The sequence below is a fragment of the Notolabrus celidotus genome, chromosome 9, assembly GCF_009762535.1.
Source record: "Notolabrus celidotus isolate fNotCel1 chromosome 9, fNotCel1.pri, whole genome shotgun sequence".
Classification (NCBI taxonomy): domain Eukaryota; kingdom Metazoa; phylum Chordata; class Actinopteri; order Labriformes; family Labridae; genus Notolabrus; species Notolabrus celidotus.
Genome location: NC_048280.1, coordinates 37,432,034 through 37,459,314, shown reverse-complemented (window position 1 = coordinate 37,459,314; position 27,281 = coordinate 37,432,034). Strand labels below are relative to the sequence as shown.

General features: G+C 44.6%; 1 protein-coding gene across 1 annotated transcript; it reads left to right on the top strand.

Moving 5' to 3' along the window:
- Positions 1-1,981: 1,981 nt before the first annotated feature.
- Positions 1,982-25,420, top strand: ptar1 (protein prenyltransferase alpha subunit repeat containing 1). The gene is made up of 7 exons (XM_034691774.1): positions 1,982-2,141; positions 11,667-11,836; positions 14,255-14,321; positions 14,602-14,706; positions 16,455-16,701; positions 16,781-17,136; positions 21,497-25,420. Exons 1-7 carry the CDS (start codon positions 2,038-2,040, stop codon positions 21,870-21,872), a joined length of 1,425 nt encoding a protein of 474 aa, XP_034547665.1. The 5' UTR covers positions 1,982-2,037; the 3' UTR covers positions 21,873-25,420.
- The last annotated feature ends 1,861 nt before the right edge of the window (positions 25,421-27,281 follow it).

The window sequence follows — 27,281 nt, the reverse complement described above, 5'->3', positions numbered from 1 at the left end:
TGGCTCTACCATGCTAAATATTTAGCTGATATGTAAATTCACACTGCCGCCTAGTAGAAAAAAGCTTCATAAAGAGATACAGACTTATCTTGTCCGTCCCATAGACTGGGTCAGTTCTGTCTCTGAGCGTTGTGAAATCTTTGTGGACTCCAAAACTACCTATCCAGCATTTTCACGGCGGGCAGGCCGGCTATAACCCGCAGGAGTCAGTACTGACCGACTATGGTTAGGATATCTGTGTCGCTTTATGAAGCTTTTATTTGGGTACTTCGGCCAGGCGGCAGTGTGAATTTGCATATTAGCTACTGTAATTATATAGGAACGCGAAGCAACATTTAACATTTATGTTTAACATTTATATTTGTATTTAATATTTGTATTTAATAATAATAATAATACATTTTATGTAAAGCGTGGGAGGGGGGAGAGAGAGGGGCGGAGAAGGTTGATGTTGCGGAGATGGAAGTATACAGACCGGGTTATGTTATTGATGTGAGAGTGGAAAGAAAGTGAGCTGTTGAGGATGACACCAAGACTCTTTACCTGAGGGGAGGGGGACACTGTTGAACTGTCTATGGAGAGGGAGAAACTGTCGGCTTTGGATAAGGTGGACTTAGTTTCTATAAGGAGGAGTTCTGTTTTATTGCTGTTGAGTTGAAGGAAGTTGGAGGTGAACCAGGATTTGATCTCAGAGAGGCAGAGGGTGAGGGAGGAGGGTGGGAGAGTGGAGTCGGGTTTACTGGACAGGTAGAGCTGGGTGTCATCTGCGAAGCAGTGGAAGTGAATGCCAAATTTACGAAAAATATTGCCAAGTGGGAGAAGGTAGATGTTGAAGAGGAGGGGCCCCAGGACAGAGCCCTGAGTGAAACCAGTGCAGGGGGGTGTTAGTGATGCCTAAAGGCTGATTTATACTTCTGCGTTGAATCAACGGCGTACCCTACGCCGGGGGTCCGCGTAGCTCCCGTACCTACGCCGTGGCCTACGCACGTAGCTGACGTGCACCTCCTCCAAAATGTAATCCGACGCGGACCGCAAGCTCTGTGATTGGTCCGCTCTGTGGCTTTGTCTTTCCCGCATTTACAGCACTTCCGGGATCCCGGACATCGGCCGCACATCGGCCGTGTATTTCATCTCCTCCTCTCTATTCTTCATGTAATCATGTCTGTATGATAAACAGCAACATGTATCAGCTGTAGATTAACAGAACACGCTCTGAATCTCTGTGGAAAAGGAAACAGAGATCGTAGCGGGACCGGAAGCAGGCGGCCGGCTATCAGAGAGAGCACACTGCCCTCAAGAGTTTCAGTTTCGGAGGAGAATTGCTGCGCGACACAGACACACCAACGCACAAGTATGTGGGGCTCATGTCTGCGTCAGCCCCTGCTGCGTAGGGGAGACGCAGAAGTATAAATCAGCCTTATGGAGGAGGGTCTATTGAGGAGGATGGGGTGAGAAACAGTGTTGAAGGCCGCACTCAGATCGAGGAGGATGAGGATGGAGATTAAACTGGAGGCAGCTGTCATGAGGAGGTCATTAACCATTCTATTCATATTCAACATTTAACATTTATATTTAACACTGAAAATTTAGATTCATATTTAACATTTATATTTATATTTAGCATTTGGATTGAACAATGATTTTAACTAAATATTTTTTTCACAACAAAATTAAGATCACAAATATTCCTCTAAATGTGATAAAAAAGTGACTTTTAAAAATGAACTCTACATTTTTATGAGGTTTTGAAGCTAAATGTGGAGAATTGTGCACAACTTTACAGCGTCCCATAGTTTTGTGGGCCAGAAATGAGTGCTTGAGATTTTCACCTCAGTAACTCAAAGTAAGCTGATTGAGACGATGTAAGTTATTATAATTAGATTGTATTTAGTTATTCTTCTTTCTATAAGCTGTAGATGGTCTGATCCTCGCTCTATGCCTGTAGGAAGGTCGTTGTTTGCCTGCACACCGGTCCGTTTTGCCTCTGCGGGCTTCCGTAGTTTGCGTTCCTTCACCCGGACAGAGTTGGTGGTTCGTATGACGTCACTGGGTGTGATGAAGATGGCGGAGTGTGAGGAGGAGGTGTTGGTGCAGAGAGTTGTGAAAGACATCACGAACGCGTTTAAGAGAAACCCGAGCATGTAAGTACAAATAACTACCAACACTGCACGTCGGCGCGGGCAGGGACCGGGCTGTTACCTGGATCATCAGAAACAGGACGGTGTTTACTGTGTGCGGGCTCGGACTATCACCTGGAACACAGCGGTTTACAGACCGGTGTTCTGACTAAATACGCTGCTGTCACGGAAAGAGCTACCGAGGCGCGAATCGACAGCAGAGTGTTTCATGTCAAATTCACCAGATTAATTTCAGCACAGCAGCTCTGCGTTTCCACAGTTAGAGGAAAGAGAGCATGTTTATATTCTCTGTTAAAGTTAGATTCACTCCGGATCTCAGGAGGAACGGAGTCGCTTTATGGGACGGGTTATGACCCTGCGCATGCGCTGAGTAGAGACGCGCATCACGATTGGTAGCAGGTTTTGCTAGAACACCGACTTAGCTTGACATTAGCCGTTTATCCTGTTAAGAAGAGGTGTTGGAGGGTTTATTAGAGACATGTCGAGGACACAAGTGTGTTTACATTTATATTTGTGTCCGTGTAGATGTTTATGTTTCTGTTTATTTATGTTTATGTTTGTAGCAGGCGGCGTGCTGTGTGGTTAGCTCGCTGTCAAACAGCTGTCAGAGTTGAACACAGTCTCAGCTCCAGAATTGAACAGGACTGTTTCCAAAACAACCTGTGTGTGTGTGTGTGTGTGTGTGTGTGTGTGTGTGTGTGTGTGTGTGTGTGTGTGTGTGTGTGTGTGTGTGTGAACATCAGTGTCTTCAGTGTGTGTGAACATCAGTGTCTTCAGTGTGTGTGTGTGAACATTTTCGCTTCAGTGTGTGAACATTAGTGTCTTCAGTGTGTGTGTGTGTGATCATTACTGTCCTCAGTGTGTGTTAACATTAGTGTCTTCAGTGTGTGTGAACATTAGTGTCTTCAGTGTGCGTGTGTGTGATCATTACTGTCCTCAGTGTGTGTGTGAACATTAGTGTCTTCAGTGTGTGTGTGTGTGATCATTACTGTCCTCAGTGTGTGTGAACATTAGTGTCTTCAGTGTGCGTGAACATTATTGTCTTCAGTGTGTGTGTGTGTGTGATCATTACTGTCCTCAGTGTGCGTGAACATTAGTGTCTTCAGTGTGTGTGAACATTAGTGTCTTCAGTGTGCGTGTGTGTGATCATTACTGTCCTCAGTGTGTGTGATCATTACTGTCCTCAGTGTGTGTGAACATTAGTGTCTTCAGTGTGTGTGTGTGTGTGATCATTACTGTCCTCAGTGTGTGTGAACATTAGTGTCTTCAGTGTGGGTGAACATAAGTGTCTTCAGTGTGTGAGAACATTAGTGTCCTCAGTGTGTGTGAACATTAGTGTCTTCAGTGTGTGTGTGTGTATGTGTGTGTGTGAGAGAGAGATCATTAGTGTCTTCAGTGTGTGTGTGTGTGAGTGAACATTAGTATCTTCACTGTTCGTTTCAATATTAGTGTCTTCAGTGTGCATCTAAACATCTGTGTCTTCAGTGTGTGTAAACATTAGTGTTTTCAGTGTGTGTGTGTGTGTGTGTGTGTGATCATTACCGTCCTCAGTGTGTGTGAACATTAGTGTCTTCAGTGTGTGTGTGTGTGAGAGAGATCATTAGTGTCTTCTAGGGCTGTCAAAAATGCTCCATAATGACGTTCGAGTATTCGCTCTAAAAAATCCCATAGGTTCGAACCATTTGAATATCTATATTTGCGCATTATGTCAATCACAGGTGGACAAACTAATACAAGGAGACATAACTACTTGTATATGTATTTTTATTTAAGATATAACATGCCTAAAACAAACCTACACATTACAAAACAAGTAAATAACCTAATGGCCTATACCGAAACCCTTTTAAGACCTCTCGCTCGCTCGCTCGCCCCACCCCCCTATCTGTGTGCAGTGCGCTGAGTGAGTGCTGAACAAGACTTGTGCAAGCAATTAAAGGTCCCCACTCTTGTCCCTAATATAGGCAGGCTTCATTCAGTGATTGAAGCAAATATTATTAACATTAATTGAAGTTAAAGTTAAAAATGAAAAAGTTGTTCACTTACATTCTTGGCGCTAGTATGAAAAAAAAAGGGAAAAACTGCATTTTATCCCAGTGTCACTGATTGTCGGGCTCTTTGAGTCCACTGTCAATGTAGGGTCTTAGGCCTGACAGGTTATTTGTCAAAAACACAAGACAGTCCACATGTGAAGAAGACAGTTCACATGTGAAGAAGACAGTCCACATGTGAAGAAAACAGTCCACATGTGAAGAAGACAGTTCACATGTGAAGAAGACAGTCCACATGTGAAGAAGACAGTCCACATGTGAAGAAGACAGTTCACATGTGAAGAAGACAGTCCACATGTGAAGAAAACAGTCCACATGTGAAGAAGACAGTTCACATGTGAAGAAGACAGTCCACATGTGAAGAAGACAGTCCACATGTGAAGAAGACAGTCCACATGTGAAGAAGACAGTCCACATGTGAAGAAGACAGTTCACATGTGAAGAAGACAGTCCACATGTAAAGAAGACAGTCCACATGTAAAGAAGACAGTCCACATATGAAGAAGACAGTCCACATGTGAAGAAGACAGTCCACATGTGAAGAAGACAGTCCACATGTGAAGACAGTCCACATGTGAAGAAGATAGTCCACATGTGAAGAAGACAGTCCACATGTGAAGAAGACAGTTCACATGTGAAGAAGACAGTCCACATGTGAAGAAGACAGTCCACATGTGAAGAAGACAGTCCACATGTGAAGAAGACAGTCCACATCTGAAGAAGACAGTCCACATGTGAAGAAGACAGTCCACATGTGAAGAAGACAGTCCACATGTGAAGAAGACAGTCCCCATGTGAAGAAGACAGTCCACATGTGAAGAAGACAGTCCACATGTGAAGAAGACAGTCCACATGTGAAGAAGACAGTCCACATGTGAAGACAGTCCACATGTGAAGAAGACAGTCCACATGTGAAGAAGACAGTCCACATGTGAAGAAGACAGTCCACATGTGAAGAAGACAGTCCTTTTGTGAAGAAGACAGTCCACATGTGAAGAAGACAGTCCACATGTGAAGAGGCCCGATCTCTTTTTATTCACTATGTTCCCAGCGGAGGAAAAGACGCGTTCAGAGCGTACTGAGGATCCGGGGACGGAAAGTTTTCTCTCTGCCGTCTGCTTCACGCTGTGCATGTGTGACTCCTGTGACCTGTCCCTGACCTGTCATGCAGTGCGCCCACTCGCAAAGCAGCCGCTGACGTGTTTTTTTCCACAGTCGAATATTAATTTTCACAATCGAATCTCCGTTTTTTTTTATATTCGAATATATATTTGAATTTAGAATATTCGTTGACAGCCCTAGTGTCTTCAGTGTGTGTGTGTGTGAGTGAACATTAGTATCTTCACTGTTCGTTTCAATATTATTGTCTTCAGTGTGTGTGAACATCAGTGTCTTCAGTGTGTGTGAACATCAGTGTCTTCAGTGTGCGTGAACATTAGTGTCCTCAGTGTGCGTGAACATTAGTGTTTTCAGTGTGCGTGAACATCAGTGTCTTCAGTGTGCGTGAACATTAGTGTCTTCAGTGTGCGTGAACATTAGTGTCCTCAGTGTGTGTGAACATTAGTGTCTTCAGTGTGCGTGAACATTAGTGTCTTCAGTGTGCGTGAACATTAGTGTCTTCAGTGTGTGTGAACATCAGTGTCTTCAGTATGCGTGAACATTAGTGTCTTCAGTGTATGTGAACATTAGTTTCTTCAGTGTATGTGAACATTAGTTTCTTCAGTGTGCCTTTGAACATTAGTGTCTTCAGTGTGTGTGAACATTAGTGTCTTCAGTGTGTGTGAACATTAGTGTCTTCAGTGTGCATGTGAACATTAGTGTCTTCAGTGTATGTGAACATTAGTTTCTTCAGTGTGCCTTTGAACATTAGTGTCTTCAGTGTGTGTGAACATTAGTGTCTTCAGTGTGTGTGAACATTAGTGTCTTCAGTATGCGTGTGAACATTAGTGTCTTCAGTGTGCGTGTGAACATTAGTGTCTTAAGTGCGTGTGAACATTAGTGTCTTCAGTGTGTGTGAACATTAGTGTCTTCAGTGTGTGTGAACATTAGTGTCTTCAGTGTGCGTGAACATTAGTGTCTTCAGTGTGTGTGAACATTAGTGTCTTCAGTGTGCGTGAACATTAGTGTCTTCAGTGTGCGTGAACATCAGTGTCTTCAGTGTGTGAGAACATTAGTATCTTCAGTGTGCATCTAAACATTAGTGTCTTCAGTGTGCGTGAACATTAGTGTCTTCAGTGTGTGTGAACATCAGTGTCTTCAGTGTGCGTGAACATTAGTGTCTTCAGTGTGCGTGAACATTAGTGTCTTCAGTGTGTGTGAACATCAGTGTCTTCAGTGTGCGTGAACATTAGTGTCTTCAGTGTGTGTGAACATTAGTGTCTTCAGTGTGCGTGAACATTAGTGTCTTCAGTGTGTGTGAACATTAGTGTCTTCAGTGTGCGTGAACATTAGTGTCTTCAGTGTGCGTGAACATTAGTGTCTTCAGTGTGTGAGAACATTAGTGTCTTCAGTGTGTGTGAACATTAGTGTCTTCAGTGTGCGTGAACATTAGTGTCTTCAGTGTGTGTGAACATCAGTGTCTTCAGTGTGCGTGAACATTAGTGTCTTCAGTGTGCGTGAACATTAGTGTCTTCAGTGTGTGTGAACATCAGTGTCTTCAGTATGCGTGAACATTAGTGTCTTCAGTGTGTGTGAACATTAGTTTCTTCAGTGTGCCTTTGAACATTAGTGTCTTCAGTGTGTGTGTGAACATTAGTGTCTTCAGTGTGTGTGTGAACATTAGTGTCTTCAGTATGCGTGTGAACATTAGTGTCTTCAGTGTGTGTGTGAACATTAGTGTCTTCAGTGTGCGTGTGAACATTAGTGTCTTAAGTGCGTGTGAACATTAGTGTCTTCAGTGTGTGTGAACATTAGTGTCTTCAGTGTGCATGTGAACATTAGTGTCTTAAGTGCGTAACATTAGTGTCTTCATAGTGCGTGTTAAAATTAGTGTCTTCAGTGTGCATGTGAACATTATTGTCTCCAGTGTGTAAGAACATCAGTGTCTTCAGTGTGCATGTAAACATTTGTCTTCAGTGTGCGTAACATCAGTGTCTTTATAGTGCGTGTGAACATTAGTGTCTTTATTGTGCGTGTGAACATTAGTGTCTTCAGTGTGCATGTGAACATTATTGTCTTTAGTGTGTGTGAACATCATTGTCTTCAGTCTGCATGTGAACATTAGTGTCTTCAGTGTGTGTGAACATCAGTGTCTTCAGTGTGAATTATACCATTAGTAACTTTAGTGTGAATTATAACATTAGTGTCTTCAGTGTGTATGTGAACATAAGTGTCTTTATTGTGCATGTGAACATTAGTGTCTTCAGTGTGCATGTGAACATTGTCTTCAGTGTGCGTGTGAACATTAGTGTCTTCAGTGTGCATGAACATTAGTGTCTTAAGTGTGTGTGTGAACATTAGTGTATTCACTGTGCGTGTGAACATTAGTGTCTTCAGTGTGCATGTGAACATTAGTGTCTTCAGTGTGCGTGTGAACATTAGTGTCTTCAGTGTGCGTGTGAACATTAGTGTCTTCAGTGTGCATGTGAACATTAGTGTCTTCAGTGTGTGTGTGAACATTAGTGTCTTCAGCGTGCGTGTGAACATTAGTGTCTTCAGTGTGCATGTGAACATTAGTGTCTTCAGTGTGCATGTGAACATTAGTGTCTTCAGTGTGTATGTGAACATTAGTGTATTCAGTGTGTGTGAACATTAGTGTCTTCAGTGTGCATGTGAACATTAGTGTCTTCAGTGTGTATGTGAACATTAGTGTATTCAGTGTGTGTGAACATTAGTGTCTTCAGTGTGCGTGTGAACATTAGTGTCTTCAGTGTGCGTGTGAACATTAGTGTCTTCAGTGTGTATGTGAACATTAGTGTATTCAGTGTGTGTGAACATTAGTGTCTTCAGTGTGCGTGTGAACATTAGTGTCTTCAGTGTGTGTGAACATAAGTGTATTCAGTGTGCATGTGAACATTAGTGTCTTCAGTGTGTGTGTGAACATTAGTGTCTTCAGTGTGCATGTGAACATTAGTGTCTTCAGTGTGCGTGTGAACATTAGTGTATTCAGTGTGTGTGAACATTAGTGTCTTCAGTGTGCATGTGAACATTAGTGTCTTAAGTGCGTAACATTAGTGTCTTCATAGTGCGTGTTAAAATTAGTGTCTTCAGTGTGCATGTGAACATTATTGTCTCCAGTGTGTAAGAACATCAGTGTCTTCAGTGTGCATGTAAACATTTGTCTTCAGTGTGCGTAACATCAGTGTCTTTATAGTGCGTGTGAACATTAGTGTCTTTATTGTGCGTGTGAACATTAGTGTCTTCAGTGTGCATGTGAACATTATTGTCTTTAGTGTGTGTGAACATCATTGTCTTCAGTCTGCATGTGAACATTAGTGTCTTCAGTGTGTGTGAACATCAGTGTCTTCAGTGTGAATTATACCATTAGTAACTTTAGTGTGAATTATAACATTAGTGTCTTCAGTGTGTATGTGAACATAAGTGTCTTTATTGTGCATGTGAACATTAGTGTCTTCAGTGTGCATGTGAACATTGTCTTCAGTGTGCGTGTGAACATTAGTGTCTTCAGTGTGCATGAACATTAGTGTCTTAAGTGTGTGTGTGAACATTAGTGTATTCACTGTGCGTGTGAACATTAGTGTCTTCAGTGTGCATGTGAACATTAGTGTCTTCAGTGTGCGTGTGAACATTAGTGTCTTCAGTGTGCGTGTGAACATTAGTGTCTTCAGTGTGCATGTGAACATTAGTGTCTTCAGTGTGTGTGTGAACATTAGTGTCTTCAGCGTGCGTGTGAACATTAGTGTCTTCAGTGTGCATGTGAACATTATTGTCTTCAGTGTGCATGTGAACATTAGTGTCTTCAGTGTGTATGTGAACATTAGTGTATTCAGTGTGTGTGAACATTAGTGTCTTCAGTGTGCATGTGAACATTAGTGTCTTCAGTGTGTATGTGAACATTAGTGTATTCAGTGTGTGTGAACATTAGTGTCTTCAGTGTGCGTGTGAACATTAGTGTCTTCAGTGTGCGTGTGAACATTAGTGTCTTCAGTGTGTATGTGAACATTAGTGTATTCAGTGTGTGTGAACATTAGTGTCTTCAGTGTGCGTTTGAACATTAGTATCTTCAGTGTGTGTGAACATAAGTGTATTCAGTGTGCATGTGAACATTAGTGTCTTCAGTGTGTGTGTGAACATTAGTGTCTTCAGTGTGCATGTGAACATTAGTGTCTTCAGTGTGCGTGTGAACATTAGTGTATTCAGTGTGTGTGATCATTAGTGTCTTCAGTGTACATGTGAACATTAGTGTCTTCAGTGTGCATGTGAACATTAGTGTCTTCAGTGTGCATGTGAACATTAGTGTCTTCAGTGTGCATGTGAACATTAGTGTCTTCAGTGTGCATGTGAACATTAGTGTCTTCAGTGTGTGTGAACATTAGTGTATTCAGTGTATGTGAACATTAGTGTATTCAGTGTGCATGTGAACATTAGTGTATTCAGTGTGTGTGAACATTAGTGTCTTCAGTGTGCATGTGAACATTAGTGTCTTCAGTGTGCATGTGAACATTAGTGTATTCAGTGTGTGTGAACATTAGTGTCTTCAGTGTGCGTGTGAACATTAGTGTCTTCATTGTGCATGTGAACATTAGTGTCTTCAGTGTGCGTGTGAACATTAGTGTCTTCAGTGTGCGTGTGAACATTAGTGTCTTCAGTGTGCATGTGAACATTAGTGTCTTCAGTGTGCATGTGAACATTAGTGTCTTCAGTGTGCATGTGAACATTAGTGTCTTCAGTGTGCATGTGAACATTAGTGTCTTCAGTGTGTGTGAACATTAGTGTATTCAGTGTGTGTGAACATTAGTGTCTTCAGTGTGTGTGAACATTAGTGTCTTCAGTGTGTGTGAACATTAGTGTCTTCAGTGTGCATGTGAACATTAGTGTCTTCAGTGTGCATGTGAAAATTAGTGTCTTCAGTGTGCATGTGAACATTAGTGTCTTCAGTGTGCATGTGAACATTAGTGTCTTCAGTCTGCATGTGAACATTAGTGTCTTCAGTGTGCATGTGAACATTAGTGTATTCAGTGTGTGTGAACATTAGTGTCTTCAGTGTGCGTGTGAACATTAGTGTCTTCAGTGTGTGTGAACATAAGTGTATTCAGTGTGCATGTGAACATTAGTGTCTTCAGTGTGCGTGTGAACATTAGTGTCTTCAGTGTGCGTGTGAACATTAGTGTCTTCAGTGTGCGTGTGAACATTAGTGTATTCAGTGTGTGTGAACATTAGTGTCTTCAGTGTACATGTGAACATTAGTGTCTTCAGTGTGCATGTGAACATTAGTGTCTTCAGTGTGCATGTGAACATTAGTGTCTTCAGTGTGCATGTGAACATTAGTGTCTTCAGTGTGCATGTGAACATTAGTGTCTTCAGTGTGTGTGAACATTAGTGTCTTCAGTGTGTATGTGAACATTAGTGTCTTCAGTGTGCATGTGAACATTAGTGTCTTCAGTTTGCATGTGAACATTAGTGTAGTCAGTGTGTGTGAACATTAGTGTCTTCAGTGTGCATGTGAACATTAGTGTCTTCAGTGTGCGTGTGAACATTAGTGTCTTCAGTGTGCATGTGAACATTAGTGTCTTCAGTGTGCATGTGAACATTAGTGTCTTCAGTGTGCATGTGAACATTAGTGTCTTCAGTGTGCATGTGAACATTAGTGTCTTCAGTGTACATGTCAACATTAGTCTATTCAGTGTGTGTGAACATTAGTGTCTTCAGTGTGCATGTGAACATTAGTGTCTTCATTGTGCATGTGAACATTAGTGTCTTCAGTGTGTGTGAACATTAGTGTCTTCAGTGTGCGTGTGAACATTAGTGTCTTCATTGTGCATGTGAACATTAGTGTATTCAGTGTGTGTGAACATTAGTGTCTTCAGTGTGCGTGTGAACATTAGTGTCTTCAGTGTGTGTGAACATTAGTGTCTTCAGTGTGTGTGAACATTAGTGTCTTCAGTGTGTGTGAACATTAGTGTCTTCAGTGTGCATGTGAACATTAGTGTCTTCAGTGTGCATGTGAACATTAGTGTCTTCAGTGTGCATGTGAACATTAGTGTATTCAGTGCATGTGAACATTAGTGTCTTCAGTGTGTGTGAACATTAGTGTCTTCAGTGTGCGTGTGAACATTAGTGTCTTCATTGTGCATGTGAACATTAGTGTCTTCAGTGTGCGTGTGAACATTAGTGTATTCAGTATGTGTGAACATTAGTGTCTTCAGTGTGCGTGTGAACATTAGTGTCTTCAGTGTGCGTGTGAACATTAGTGTCTTCAGTGTGCGTGTGAACATACTGCTGCATAGACCTGTCATAGTTTCCTGGATGGTCTCATCATGTGACTGATCCCTCCTCTGTCTGTGTTTGTCCTCCTCAGAGACGAGATCGGGGTGATTCCATGTCCCGAGGCTCGATATAACCGCAGTCCCATCGTGTTGGTGGAGAATAAGCTGGGCGTGGAGAGCTGGTGTGTAAAGTTCCTTCTTCCATACGTCCACAACAAGCTGCTGCTGTACCGCCAACGCAAATACTGGCTGGACCGGGAGGGTGAGTGAGACCTCTTTAACCCTCATAGACTTCATTAGCAGGCCTGGGGTGCCCACTGACATGAGGAGCAGCATAGAGGAGGGCCTCTTTGCAGGTCGGTCAGCGTGCAGGTCCTGGGTGTTCTGACTTTAACCGACTCTAAGAACGTGGAGCTGTACCCCCTGTGGCGCTGAGGAAATAGTGTTGGAGTGTTACCGGCCTATGTAGTTGGGTTCACGTGCACACATGTAGTTATGAAACCAAACTCCTGTAAAGGACTGGACTCTGTAGAGCTGTCCATGGTGAGAGGTCCTGGGTAGGTGTGGATGTACTAACAAACCCCAGGCCTCTGTTGCTGCAGAGAGGAGGGCTCTGACTGAGGACTGATGCACCAAAGAGCATTTAGAGTACTCGGTGTCCTCGGGTCCCTGGGGGATGGAGGTGCAACGGATCACGGTTGGTCTAATAGGAGCAGGATAGGGATTCTGTCTGTAAGCCCCGCCCATGCATGCTGAGTCAGTGAAATCATGGACGGTGTTATTGTGCCGACAATAGCCAAGGTCTCCTCCTCTGACGATTCATCGCATGCGCCGTGTTCTCTCCTCTCCGGGTTTATGTCACCAAAAATGTTACGCACTTACAATCCGATCCAGCTTCCTTTGAGAGCACCTTTCATGCAGACGATCACTCAGCACAAGTGCTTCACAAAGAACAGACAGACCAGAAATACAATCTATTGTTCAAAACAATCATTAAAATATGGAGCAGTGACTTAAACTGTAGATAAATATGACAGGTCTTTAGTTAGCGTGCACAGTCAGCATTCAAACATTTTCCCTGCACACCATACACACGTTTCTGAGTGAAGTACTGAGACACACAGCTTCACTGTTCACTGATAGAAACATACAACTCACCGTGCTGGTCCTCATCCTCTGAGGACTCCACTCACACCAACACTGCAGTCGCAGGGAGAGCGGGAACCATTACAGCACATGCTAAGAGTCCTAAAAACGAGCACAGCAGGAACATGAGGGCCTTGAACTCAACAGGAGCACACAGACACGCACACGCACAGGAGCAGACTAGGATCTGTATGGGCACAGCTCGGGGGAAGAGGGTGCTAAGTTTGAGGATCACAGATTATCATGTCTGCCTTTTCAAACAATCTTTATTTGTATAGTGCCAACTCATAACAAACGTTATCTCAAGACTCTTTTACAAACAGAGCAGGTCTAGACCACTCTATGTCAAATTATGAACAGAGACCCAACACCAAGACAGGGTAAGACTCAGTCTGACCCCACCTTAATCCACCATGAGCATTGCACCTCACAGTATTTAGCTAGTTACAGTGGAGAGGACAAACTTCCTTTAACAGGCAGAAACCTCGTCCAGAATCTCTCTGTACTTTGCTGCGTTCATCTCTCCCTTGATCCCGACAAGTTTCCCAGTTCCTCCCTCTGAAAAACATCCCTACAGCATGATGCTGCCGCCATCATGCTTCACATTAAGGACGGTATTGGTCAGGTGATGAGCGGTGCCTGGTTTCCTCCAGACATTCAGGCCAAAGAATTCAATTTTGGTTTCATCAGACCAGAGAATGTTGCTTCTCATGGTCTGAGAGTCCTTTAGGTACCCATTGGCAAACTCATGTGCTTTGTTCCGAGGAGTGGCTTCCGTCTGGCCACTCTATCATAAAGACCTGATCTGTGGAGTGCTGCAGAGATGGTTCTCCATTTTATGAACAGATACCCAACACCAAGACAGGATAAGACTCAGTCTGACCCCACCTTAATCCACCATGAGCATTGCACCTCACAGTATTTAGCTAGTTACAGCAGAGAGGACAAACTTCCTTTAACAGGCAGAAACCTCGAGGAGAACCAGACTCATGTTAGACAGACATCTGCTGAGACCGAGTTGGGTCTGGAAAGACAGATAGAGGAGAATTAGAGAGAGAGGGAGCGGTGATAGTGGTGAGACGAGTAGTAGAAGCTGTTGCCGCTGGAGTCCAGCACGTCCGTATCAGCTGGAGTCTGGAACGTCCACAGCAGGAGGACGTCTACGGCAGCTCAGAGGAACCTACGAGACAAGGGAGCTCAGGGACTCCAGAAAGGTCTATGGTTAGTAACTTTAATGGGACAGGGAGAGTTAAAGTAAGTGATGAGGGGGTTGAGGGGAAGGGGGTGAGATAGGATCGCAGTGTGTCAGTGTGTCAGTTCCCCCGGCAGTCTAGGCCTATAGCAGCATAACTCCAGCTGGGAGGAAACCTTGTTGGGTGTGCTGGAGGGGTTGTCAGTGTTTGGTCTCAGTTCTGTCCGACTGCTCTCGGAAAGCTGTCATCAGCTGCAGAATCAGACTTTGATCAGCTGATCAAGTGTCACTGTATTATCTTTTTAAAGGTGGGTTCTAACTGCTGATGTTTGTGTTCCCCAGCTTTAGTGGACATCACCTGCACTGTGCTGCTGCTCAACCCAGACTTTACCACAGCATGGAACGTCAGGTAACACCCTCAGAAACACCTGTCTTACCTGGCCACGCGTGGTCACACCTCTCAAAGCCAGGAGCTTGTGAAGAACTGTGTTTGCATGTGTTCTTGTGTGTGTGTGTGTGTGTGTGTGTGTGTGTGTGTGTGTGTGTGTGTGTGTGTGTGTGTGTGTGTGTGTGTGTGTGTGTGTGTGTGTGTGTGTGTGTGTGTGTGTGTGTGTGTGTGTGTGTGTTAAACTTGCACTCAAAACAGATTGCTGTGTACATATGACTCAGGTCGTCTCATTGCTCTGCAGGAAGGAGCTGCTGCAGTCGGGAGTCCTAAACCCAGATAAAGACCTGTATCTGGGACAGCTGGCCCTCACAAAGTTCCCCAAGAGCCCAGAGACCTGGATCCACAGGTAAGACCCATCAAAGAACTCAGGTTTGGTTTCTTGATGGGGTTTCTGAGTTACCGAGGTGGAACATGAATTCCTGATGTGGTCTTGGATTACTGATATAATTCCTGATGTGGACCTGATATAAGTCTTGGGTCCCTAATTAATTAGTGGCTTAATTAAAGTTGCTCCTGATTAGATTCCTGCTGGGATTCTGTATGTGGTCCTGGTGTGATATCTTGATTAGGGCCTGATTTAGTCCTGATATGGTCCTGCTCTGATCCATGATTTAGATCTGCGGTGGTCCTGATTTTTCAGTGACATCTCGCAATACTGAAGTAATCTAAAGTCTACAGTAGACTTTGAATTTACGATATGATTCTGGATTTGATACCCCATGTGATTCCTGCTGTGACCCTGATGTGAGCCTGATGTTATTCCTAATGTGGTCCTGATTTGATTCCTCATGTGTTCCTAATGAAGGCCTAATATGATTCCTCATGTGGTCCTAATGTGGTCCTGATTTGATTCCTAATGTGGTCCTTATGTGGTCCTGATTTGATCCCTTGTGTGGTCCAGATGTGGTCCTGATTTTATTCCTCATGTGGTCCTGATGTGGTCTTAATTTGATTCCTCATGTTGTCCAGATGTGGTCCTGATTCTATTCCTCATGTGGTCCTGATGTGATTCCCCATGTGGTCCTCATGTGGCCCTGATGTGATTCCCCATGTGGTCCTCATGTGGCCCTGATGTGATTCAAAATGTGAATCCGAATGTGGTCCTGACATGGCTAATCTGTTGGTCCTGATATGATCCATCATGTGACCCTGATTAGGTCCTGATTTGATTCCTCATGTGATCCTGAGGTGATTCCTCATGTAGTCCTGATGTCATTATTCAAGTTGTCCTGTTGTGGTCATGGTGTAACTTCTCATGTGGTACTGATGTGATTCCTCATGTGCTCCAGATGTGGTCCTAAATTAACTCCTCATGTGGTCCTAACTTGGTTCCTCATGTTGTTTAGATGTGTTCCTGGTGTTATTCCTCATGTGTTCCAGATTTGATTCCTCATGTGGTCCTATTTTGATTCCAGATGTGGTCCTGATTTGATTCCTCATATGGTCCTGATATGATTCCTCATGCTGTCCTGATGTGGTCCTTGTGTAACTCCTCATGTGGTCCTGATGTGATTCATCATGTGGTCCTGATGTGATTCCTCATGTGGTCCTGATTTGATTCCTCATGTGGTCCTGATGTGATTCCTCATGTGGTCCTGATGTGATTGCACGGTATGTGATGGTATTCCAGAAGTGATTTCTGATGTGACTCGTGATGTGGTTTTTGGAGTCTTTGGTTCCTGATCCTTGGATTGTTTGTAAGAAGAAAAGAAGAAAAGGTGTTCCCAAGCCGGGTGGGGTATATTTCTGCGGAGATGGGGTTGTTGCAGACCCTTGGTGCAGCAGCAGGTCCTGGCTCAGTTATCCAACCCTTGTTGTTGTAGTCTTAATGCAGACCCTTGGTGCAGCAGCAGGTCCTTGCTCAGTTATCCAACCCTTGTTGTTGTAGTCTTAATGCAGACCCTTGGTGCAGCAGCAGGTCCTTGCTCAGTTATCCAACCCTTGTTGTTGTAGTCTTAATGCAGACCCTTGGTGCAGCAGCAGGTCCTGGCTCAGTTATCCAACCCTGGTTGTTGTAGTCTTAATGCAGACTCTTGGTGCTGCAGCAGGTCTTATGTCAGTCCTTTACTCCTTGTTGTTGGTGTCTTTGTCCAGGCGCTGGGTTCTGCAGCAGGTCTTGGCTCAGTCCTCAGCCGGGGGTCGCAGCAGGAAGCAGCAGCAGAGAGATGAAGCCGAGCATGTTGATGCAGAGAGAGGCCAGCAGCTCAGCGATCACCTGGCTCGGACTCTTCATCAGGAGATGAAGGTGTGCTCTGATGCCGCCTGCCGTTACCCGAGCAACTACAACGCCTGGTCCCATCGCATCTGGGTGCTGCAACACATGGCCCGGGGCAACGTCAAGGTGAGGGATCTGTTTTAACCTCTAATCCCCCCCCCTCCTCTCAGGTGTTATTACTGACAGGTGTTTCTCCCCCCCTCAGGTGTTTCATGACGAGCTGTCCTCCATGCGTCTCTGGGTGTCCATGCACGTGTCCGATCACAGCGGGTTCCACTATCGTCAGTTCCTACTGAAGGAGCTGGTCTCTGAGCTCTCCCAGTCTGCAGCCTCCTCCGGCACCAGTTCCCCCCAGCACAGAACCAGTTCAGCCCCCAGCAGCCCCCCTCTCCCCTTACACAGCCACGCTAACGGGGAGCTGTCAGGGGGGGAGGGGGGAGAGGATGAGGAGGAGAGGCAGCTCGGCTTCATCACTGTCCTGCAGCTCTTTCACCAGGAGATGGAGCTGATCTCAGACCTGATCCAGTCCTTCCCAGGACACGAGACGCTTTGGAGCCACAGGTGAGAACGACACTCACTCAGTCCAACACACACACCTGACACTGTGGCTTTAACACCCCCCCCAACGACAGCTACTGATCCATTCAACAGATGCTCGAGCTCCATCTTCTTTATTGTGTCGCACTGCTATGATGTCACATTGGCGGGCTACAGTGTGTGCCAATTTCCACCAGGTCTGTGTCCGGTCCGTCTCTGATCCGTCACAGCACCAGATCTGATAGGTTTCTTTTTTAGTCAACATGTTAACTTCCACTGGATCCGCTCCGTTGCGTTCCTGCTGCATCTCTGATCCGGCAGGTTGGAGCCCTCCAAACAGGGAGGCATGATTAGCCTCCCTGTTTGGAGGCGATCTGGAGGACATGAAAGACTGCCACAGAGCTAGACAAATACAATAAATGTTGTCTCTTAAACATCCTGTGATATACAGACATGATGATGGATATCACATTTTTCATATTACCATATACTATATACATAAAACACCACACCTATGCAAAAATAGTAACACTTGAACAACAAACTTGGCTTGGAGTTACCTTGGTCTGGGAGCTAACTTTAACTAGCTTACTAATCGGAGATTTCAGCATCAACGGTCCTTACAAGTAAGTTAGCTAGTGATAACGCTACTTGGAGCTAAATAATATCCGATCTTACTTTAAAAAATAATATCTCACTTTAAGCTTAATAGCTGTTAATTCGATATTTTGATTGAAATAACATATATTTTTAAGTTTTAACTGATTAATGCACTTACAACATGAATAAGATGCTCCTGGCTTCCAATCACTGTTTAGGTTCAGAGGTCATGTGGGTGTGGTCACGTTGAAAGCAGACCAATCATCAGAGGGTCAGTGCGTCACTTGGTCTCCGCCTCCAAAATGTCAAAAGTAGTTTGACTCGAGTGAGTCAGCCCTAGATCGATGAGAAACAATATGTTAGATAGGATATATGGTTCAGGATATTTGGCTGATGATAATGATCATGTGTGGATTTAGCTGAGATGAAACAACATGAACATTTCAGTCTGTACATCATATTTACAGAACTTAAGAATAAAAGTAAACCTCATGAGAGATCCACATTTCTATGATTCCAGGTTACATTGATTCAGTGTTCACAGGTAGGTGATTGTTTTTAAACTGGATGACATCAAGCTCTTGATTTAAGCACTGATGTGTTCACCACATGTAGCTGGCAGCAGTGTGTTTATATGTGTGAATTTATACTTTACACTTTTAAAGGTGTTTATTATCAGCTCAGTGTGTTTAGTGTTAAAGGTGACATATCATGCAAAATTGACTTTTTAATGGTTCTCTACCTGAAATATGTGTCCCTGGCATGTCTACAAACCCCCCGAAAATGAAAAAAATCCATTCTGCCCCTGTTCTGATTTCTCCACCTTTCTGTAAATGTGTGTGAAACCAGCCGTTTCAGACTTCAGTGTTTTTGTTACGTAACAACAATATCCGGTCTGTCACGGAGTCAGAGCTCGGAGCTTGTTCAGCCCATAGACTGTATAAAATAATACTGAATCCCTCCCCCGTTTTTCATTACCTGCACAAATGTGTGCTAACAAGGAGCTTAGGAGGGAGGCATGCTAGTTGTAGGCTGTCTTAATAAACACAAAGGTCGGTTTTACTCCCCACTTCTGCAGATTTGAAGATAAAGTGAATGATTTTTATTTGTCATGGATAAGTGCTAGCGCTAATTAGCATAGCCACATAGCTATATGTTCATAGCTGTAGCTGTAGCTGTAGCTATAGCTGTGTACCAAGACACACGTCGACATACTGACAAATAAAACAACAAGAAACACTAAATCTGTGACCAATCCTTCAGAAAGGTCCCGCTGCCTTTCTGGTAGAGGTCGGTTTTACTCCCCACGTCTGCAGATTTGAAGATCTAGTGGATGATTTTTATTTATCATGGATAAGTGCTAGCGCTAGTTAGCATAGCCACATAGCTACATGTTCGTAGCTGTGTACCAAGACACACGTCTACATACTGATAAATAAAACAACAAGAAACACTAAATCTATGACCAATCCTTCAGAAAGGTCCTGCTGCAGGCGCCTCTCCGTCAGGATCAGATTCAGAGGGTTGAAGTAACGCGATCTCTGAGCAGCCGTGTATATTCAGCCAACATGTAAACATTAGATCAACGTGCTGGAGAGCCGAGGCACATCCACTTCCTGAGGGGGCGTGGTCAGAGGGAAAACAGAGTGTTCTGATGAGGAATGAAGAAGAGGGTTTTTCAGGCATGCCAAAATCTGATTTCAAAGTGTTTTTATGAGCATAAACTTTAAAGACATGTTTTGGGGACCTCTTAGACCAATATATATTGATGAAAAAAGCGTGATATGTCCCCTTTAAAGAAACAGAGGTCAAACACAGGTCGGATCACACACTCTGGACACCCATCATTAGATGCATAACATCACAGAAGCCTGTCTCTGCATTTAGACTACAGCATTTTGTTTACTGACCACAAATGATAGCAGCACATCATCTAACACTCAGGTAATAGAATGAGTCTACATCATCACAGATGAAGTCAAATCAATAAACTCATCAGAGCTCTGTTTGGCTGAACACTGACGTTATATATTCTTTATGAAGGTGAGGTATCAAACCTAACCTCAGTTTCTACCTGCTGAAATCATGAGTCATTGTTAAACTTCAGAGTTGTTCTGTGTGTAGCTGTGACATTAGAAATAAACACTCAGCGTGTATCCTGTGATCATTCAATCAATCTTTATTTGTATAGCGCCAAATCACAACAAACGTTATCTCAAGACTCTTTTACAAACAGAGCAGGTCTAGACCACTCTATGTCATATTATGAACAGAGACCCAACACCAAGACAGGATAAGACTCAGTCTGACCCCACCTTAATCCACCATGAGCATTGCACCTCACAGTATTTAGCTAGTTACAGCGGAGAGGACAAACTTCCTTTAACAGGCAGAAACCTCGAGCAGAATCTCTCTGTACTTTGCTGCGTTCATCTCTCCCTTGATCCCGACAAGTTTCCCAGTTCCTCCCTCTGAAAAACATCCCTACAGCATGATGCTGCCGCCACCATGCTTCACATTAAGGACGGTATTGGTCAGGTGATGAGCGGTGCCTGGTTTCCTCCAGACATTCAGGCCAAAGAATTCAATTTTGGTTTCATCAGACCAGAGAATGTTGTTTCTCATGGTCTGAGAGTCCTTTAGGTACCCATTGGCAAACTTATGTGCTTTGTACCGAGGAGTGGCTTCCGTCTGGCCACTCTATCATAAAGACCTGATCTGTGGAGTGCTGCGGAGATGGTTCTCCCATCTCCACAGAGGAACGCTAGAGCTCTGTCAGAGGGACCGTTGGGTTCTTGGTCACCTCCCTGACCAAGGCCCTTCTCCCCCGATTATCTAGCTAGTTACAGCAACGAGGAAAAACTTCCTTTGCAGGCAGAAACCTCGAGCAGAACCAGACTCATGTTAGACAGACATCTGCCTCGACCGAGTTGGGTCTGGAAAGAGGTATAGAGGAGAATAAGAGAGAGAGAGGGAGCGAGTATTAGTAGGTGTTGCCGCTGGAGTCCAGCACGTCCGTATCAGCTGGAGTCTGGAACGTCCACAGCAGGAGGACGTCTACGGCAGCTCAGAGGAACCTACGAGACAATGGAGCTCAGGGACTCCAGAAAGGTCTATGGTTAGTAACTTTAATGGGACAGGGAGAGTTAAAGTTAGTGATGAGGGGGTTGGGGGCAAGGGGGTGAGATAGGATCCCAGTGTGTCAGTCTAAGCCTATAGCAGCATAACTAAGAGCTGGTCCAAGCCTGATCCAGCTCTAACTATAAGTTTTATCAAAAAGGAAAGTTTGAAGCCTACTCTTAAAAGTAGAGAGGGTGTCTGCCTCCCGGACCCTGACTGGTAGATGATTCCAAAGGAGAGGGGCCTGATAACTGAAGGTTCTACCTCCCATACTACTTTTAGAGACTTTAGGTAGGACCAGCAGGCCTGCATGTTGGGAGCGTAGTGTTCTAGAGGGGTAATAGGGCACTATGAGCTCTTCAAGATATGAAGGTGTCTGATCAAACACTCAGCGTGTATCATGTGATAAAATCTGTCCTCTAGTTAACAGAGTTACATCTTCATCCCAACAGCAGCAGGGCAGGGTTTTACCTCTGTGACTTCTTTATAGTCATAACGCCCTCCTCTCATGTGAGTGCGCTCAGAGCCTGAAGCAGGAAGCTTGAATTAACAGAGAAGGGAGAGAGTATTAACAAATGTCAGGATGTGTGTTTTGCGTGTTTGCAGGAATGGTTATATTTATTGTTTACACTGTTTGAATGAGTAAACATTTCATTTTTTCCAGGCGTCACGTATTCTTCCTGTGGCAACAGTGGCGGCGGGATCAGCAGCTCAGTAATGGCGAAGGTGAGTTGGTCCTGCTGAATGACGGGGAGACCCCGCTTCAGAAGGGCGAGGCTCTGAGTGGTGCAGGCCGGGGGGGAGAGGGTGTGAACGGACAGAGTCACAGTGAGGCCATGGAGCTGGAGGGGGCGTCTTTACCTGACCCTCGGGACAGTAAACGTCTAAAGAGAGGGGTCCACCTGCCCGCCCCGCCCTCCCTGCCCTCTGAGTACACCTTCGTGAGTGCCGTGCTGGACAGCTGCTGTCCCCCCGAGCAGAGACGCTTCGCCCTGTCCTACAGGAAGTGGTTAGACACTGTCATCGTCCAGAAGCCCTGAGAGGACAGAAACATGTCTGCACTGACCCCTGCAGGCTCAGATCTGGGTTCAGCTAACCCACCTGAGACAGCAGTCAGAACCTTCTTTACCTGCAGGCTCAGATCTGGGCTCAGCTATCCCACCTGAGACAGCAGTCTGAACCTTCCTTACCTGCAGGCTCAGATCTGGGCTCAGCTAACCCACCTGAGACAGCAGTCAGAACCTTCCTTACCTGCAGGCTCAGATCTGGGCTCAGCTAACCCACCTGAGACAGCAGTCAGAACCCTCTTTACCTTCAGGCTCAGATCTGGGCTCAGCTAACCCACTGTAGAACTCACTCTTACTCCTGGTACTCCAGGTAGAAGTCCTGGATCAGTCCTGGATCAGTCCTGGCATCATGTCCGAAGTACTGAGGATGAGTTCTGGTTCTGACCTGCCTGGTCTGATCTTCCTGGAAACATGTGGACCCCCTGAAGCTTCCCCTGAGCCTGGACCCCTTCAGGGAGGAACCCTGAGTCTGACTGTGTTCAGGTGTCTCAGGTCAAGGCTCCTCTGGTTTCTTTTTATGAAGTGTCTTTTGAAAGGTTGAAAGAAAGCGATGCTGTGAGGCTGCAGGAGGATCAGGAGGATCAGGGTCTGAGCTGAACCCGGACACAGCAGAACAGATTTTAGTTTTTAAATATCACGTTTAAAATCACGAGACGTCGTAATTAGTTAACTATAACGCACATTATTTAAGTATTTATCCAAAGTCCCTCTCCATGCTATGTTCCTTCGTCACAGAGAGAAACAGGCCGTCACAGTCTAGGTTCTTTCGTTCATCTCTCTGCTCTGATTGGCTGAGAGCGAGAGGTGATAATTAGACGTATTTATGGAGAACACGTTCATCCTAAACAGTGTTTGTGATCCTCACTGCAGCTCATCTGTTTATAATTAACACTGTGTCAGTGTTCTCTCACCTGTGCAGGTGTCACAGCCAGACTCCCCCCCCCCCCCCCCCCCCCCCTCTGAAGGAGGTCACATGTTTAACTCTTTTGTTGCTGCTCAGTATGTTCAGTAAATGCTAATAATGTAGCTCAGTGCTAACTGACAGTAGCTGCAGCAGAGTGCTAACAGTTAGCTGTTAGCTACAAGCAGTTAACCCTCTCACAGAGATGTTAGCGTTAGCAGTTAGCCATACTCATGTTTGACTCCACAGTCTCTGGTGCTACATGCTGCTGTTACTCTGCGTCTGTTACAGGTGAGCACAGGTGTGAACTGAGCAGCTCATGATAATGATTATTAGAGACAGGCATTAATAACAATCTCTTTGTTACTTAGCAACAGGCTAACAGTAGCTGCTTCCTGTCACTGCCCTGTATAAATAAACAAGTGACATCACAAAGGTCAAAGGTCAATGATCTGTTTTTCTGTTTAAATGAACATTTTATCATTATATGGACTCAAAGCTCATCCTGTCGTTAGCTTAGCACATTAGCCTTCTGTCTGTCCTGGTGGTCATATAAACAGTTCACAGGTGGTCACGTGATCAGTCCACAGGTGGTCACGTGATCAGTCCACAGGTGGTCACGTGATCAGTCCACAGGTGGTCACGTGATCAGTCCACAGGTGGTCACGTGATCAGTCCACATGTGGTCACGTGATCAGTTCACAGGTGGTCACGTGATCAGTTCACAGGTGGTCACATGATCAGTTCAGATCAGTTGAATTCTGAAGTGACTTCAGACTTAAATTGGACTCATCCCTCAAAGACTTGAGACTCACCTGGGTCTCGACCCTCAACGCCTTGAGACTCGACTGGAACTCGACCCTCAAAGACTTGAGACTCAACTTGGACTCGACCCTTAAAGACTTGAGACTTAACTTGGACTTGACCCTCAAAGACTTGAGACTCAACCTGGACTCACCCCTCAAAGCCTTGAGACTCAACTTGGACTCGACCCTCAAAGACTTGAGACTCAACTTGGACTCGACCCTCAAAGACTTGAGACTCAACTCGTACTCGACCCTCAAAGACTTGAGACTTGTCTGGGACTCACCCCTCAAGGACTTGAGACTCAACTGGGACTCGACCCTCAAAGCCTTGAGACTCAACTTGGACTTGACCCTCAAAGACTTGAGACTCAACTTGGACTGGACCCTCAGAGACTTCAGATTCAACTTGGACTTGGCCCTTAACAACTTGAGACTCGTCTGGGACTCAACCCTCAAAGACTTGAGACTCGGCTGCAACTAGACCCCCAAAGACTTGAGGCTCGACTGGAACTCGACCCTGAAGACTTAAGACTCGACTGGTACTCGACCCTCGAAGACTTAAGATATGACTTGTACTTGCCCATCAAAGACTCAAGACTTTATTTGGACTCATAAACAAAGACTTGAGACTTGACTGGGACTCAGCCCTCAAAGACTTGAGACTCGACTGGCACTACACCCTGAAAGACTTGAGATATGACTGGGACTTGCCCATCAAAGACTCAAGACTTCAATTGGACTCATGAACAAAGACTTGTGACTCGACTGGGACTCCACCCTCAAAGACTTAAGACTTGACAGGGACTTGACCCTTAAAGACTTGAGACTCAACTGGGACTTGACCCTCAAATACTTGAGACTCAACTTGGACTCCACCCTCAAAGACCTGAGACTCGACTGGGACTCACTCCTCAAAGACTTGAGACTCAACTTTGACTCGACCCTCTAATGCTTGAGACTCAACTGGGACTCACCCCTCAAAAACTTGAGACTGGACTTGGACTTGGAAAAAGTGACGCGTTTAAAGCCTCTGTTTAAAGACGTCTGATTGGCTGGTCCTTAATGATCAGCTGTTGGCCCAGACTTCCTTTGCCCATCCTCCCATGCGACCCCTGACTTTTGTTACAGGCTGTGTGACCTCCTATCCTCACTGTGTATGGTGGAGTCTGAGGAATCAGTGTTTTGTTGGTGTGATGATTAAGGGGGCTTCCGTATCACAGGTGTATGATGGGAGATTTGACCTTTGAACTTTGACTATCTATGCAGTGTATTTAAAGGTTCACTGAGCTTTTTACAGAAACATGTAGCTCCTGTTTGTTATTCTCAGTGGAGGGTTTGTCATTGAATAATAATCTGTAGTGTCTCATGGCCTTATGGACTATGTTCCTGTGACGTCACACTCGGGGTGGGAAGCTCGCATATTGTCATCGTGTCTAACTCCTGTGGTACCTGTGATTCCTGACTGTTAACGCTAACCAGGACGTGGCTGAATGCTAACGTTAGCAGTGTTCTGATGTTAGCTTACAGGCAGTCGGACATATTGTTAATGTTACACACAGGCCAATGTTACTCCTGATTACCATTGTCCAGCGGTGAAATGTCCGCAGAGAATCAGATCACTGACGTTAACACTACCTACGCCCTGAAACGCCAGACAATATTTCAGCTTCCTACCCTGAGCGTGACATCACAGGAAGATGGCCGCCGTGGGACTATGGTCTACCCATTGGTATTTATTTTAGATTAAACTGATTTATCTCTGTTTGTGTCTCATTGTCTGCTCACCCACTCAATAAACTCACCTGGGATAAACATGTCTGATTATTTCTGTCAATTCAGAGCTGTGTTTTTTACATCCTCACCTGAATCATAATACTTTGACCACATGGCGTCTCAGTCCATCGTATCTGGACACCTGGGACTGGTGTTCGGGTCCAGATACGAACAGCTATTCATGTCTTTATGGTAGGTTAGCAGTGCAGAGATATGCTCATGGAGGAGGAGCTGGTGGACCGGACTGACTCAGCAGGAGGAAGTAACTGAGTGGGATAAAAATGGACACAGCGTGCTCTAACGTGAGGAAGGTTCAGAGTGAATACAGAATAAGAACGGACCGCCTCCATATAAACAGATGGGACATGGGTCAAACTGAAATCAAACGCAGGTCAGATAAATGTTTGTCAAACATGGTTTCGGTCATTATAGTTAGTTTTTATCATGCTGATTTAGGTCTCACTGTTCATGTTTCTGACTAGTTATAAAACAGAAAAAGTTCTCTGTAGATGCCCCTCACATTTCTGAACTTAGAAAAAGTGCCCTCTGGATTCCCCTCACATTTAAAAAAGTAGAAAAAGTGTCCTCTCGATGCCCCTCACATTAATGAACTAAGAAAATGTGCCCACTGGATGCAGCTCACATTTATGAATTGTAGAAAAGGTGCCCTCTGGATCCCCCTCACATTTATGAACTAAGAAAATGGGCCCTCTGGATGCCCCTCACACTAATCAACATAGAAAATGTTCCCTGTAGATCCCCCTCACATTTATGAACTTAGAAAGAGTGCCCTCTGGATCCCCCTCAAATTTATGAACTAAGAAAAAGTGCCTTCTGGATGCCCCTCACATTTATGAACTAAGAAAAAATGCCTTCTGGATGCCCCTCACATTTATGAATTAAGAAAAAATGCCTTCTGGAAGCCCCTTACATTTATGAAAGTTGAAAAAGTAACCTGTAGATGCCTCTCACATTTATGAACTTAAGAAGAGTGCTCTTTTTGACCCCCCTCACATTTATGAAATGTAGAAAAAGTGCACCCTGGATCCCCCTCACATTTATGAATGTAGAAAAGATGCCTTCTGGATGCTTCTCTAATCTATGAATGTAGAAAAAGTGCCCTCTGGATGCCCCACACATTCATGACTGTAGAAAAAGTGCCCTCTGGATGCCCCTCACACTAATCAACATAGAAAATGTTCCCTGTTGATCCCCCTCACATTTATGAACTTAGAAAGAGTGCCCTCTGGATCCCCCTTAAATTTATGAATTAAGAAAAAGTGCCTTCTGGATGCCCCTCACATTTATGAACTAAGAAAGAGTGCCCTCTGGATCCCCATCACATTTATGAAATGTAGAAAAAGTGCCCTCTGGATGCCCCTCACACTAATCAACATAGAAAATGTTCACTGTAGATCCCCCTCACATTTATGAACTAAGAAAGAGTGCCCTCTGGATCCCCATCACATTTATGAAATGTAGAAAGAGTGCCCTCTGGATCCCCATCACATTTATGAAATGTAGAAAGAGTGCCCCCTGGATGCCCTTCACATTTATTAATGTAAAAAAATTGCCTTATGGATACCCCTCACATTTATGAACTCAGAAAAAGTGCCCTCTCGATCCCCCTCAAATTTATGAATTAAGAAAAAGTGCCTTCTGGATGCCACTCATATTTATCAACATAGAACAAGTGCCCTCTGGATGCTCCTTTAATGTAGAAATGTAGAAAAATTGCCCTCTGTATACTCCTCACACTTAAGAACGTAGAAAAAGTGCCCTCTGGAAGCCCCTCAAATTATGAACTCAGAAAAAGTGCCCTCTAGATGCCACTGACGTTTATGGACTTAGAAAGAGTGCCCTCTGGATGCCCCTCACATTTCTAAAACTTAGAAAAAGTGC

Coding starts and splice junctions, on each gene's coding strand:
- ptar1 (XM_034691774.1), top strand. CDS start 2,038: ATGACGTCACTGGGTGTGATGAAGATGGCGGAGTGTGAGGAGGAGGTG. Junction 11,837..14,254: donor ATACTGGCTGGACCGGGAGG/GTGAGTGAGACC, acceptor TGTGTTCCCCAG/CTTTAGTGGACATCACCTGC. Junction 17,137..21,496: donor GAGACGCTTTGGAGCCACAG/GTGAGAACGACA, acceptor CATTTTTTCCAG/GCGTCACGTATTCTTCCTGT.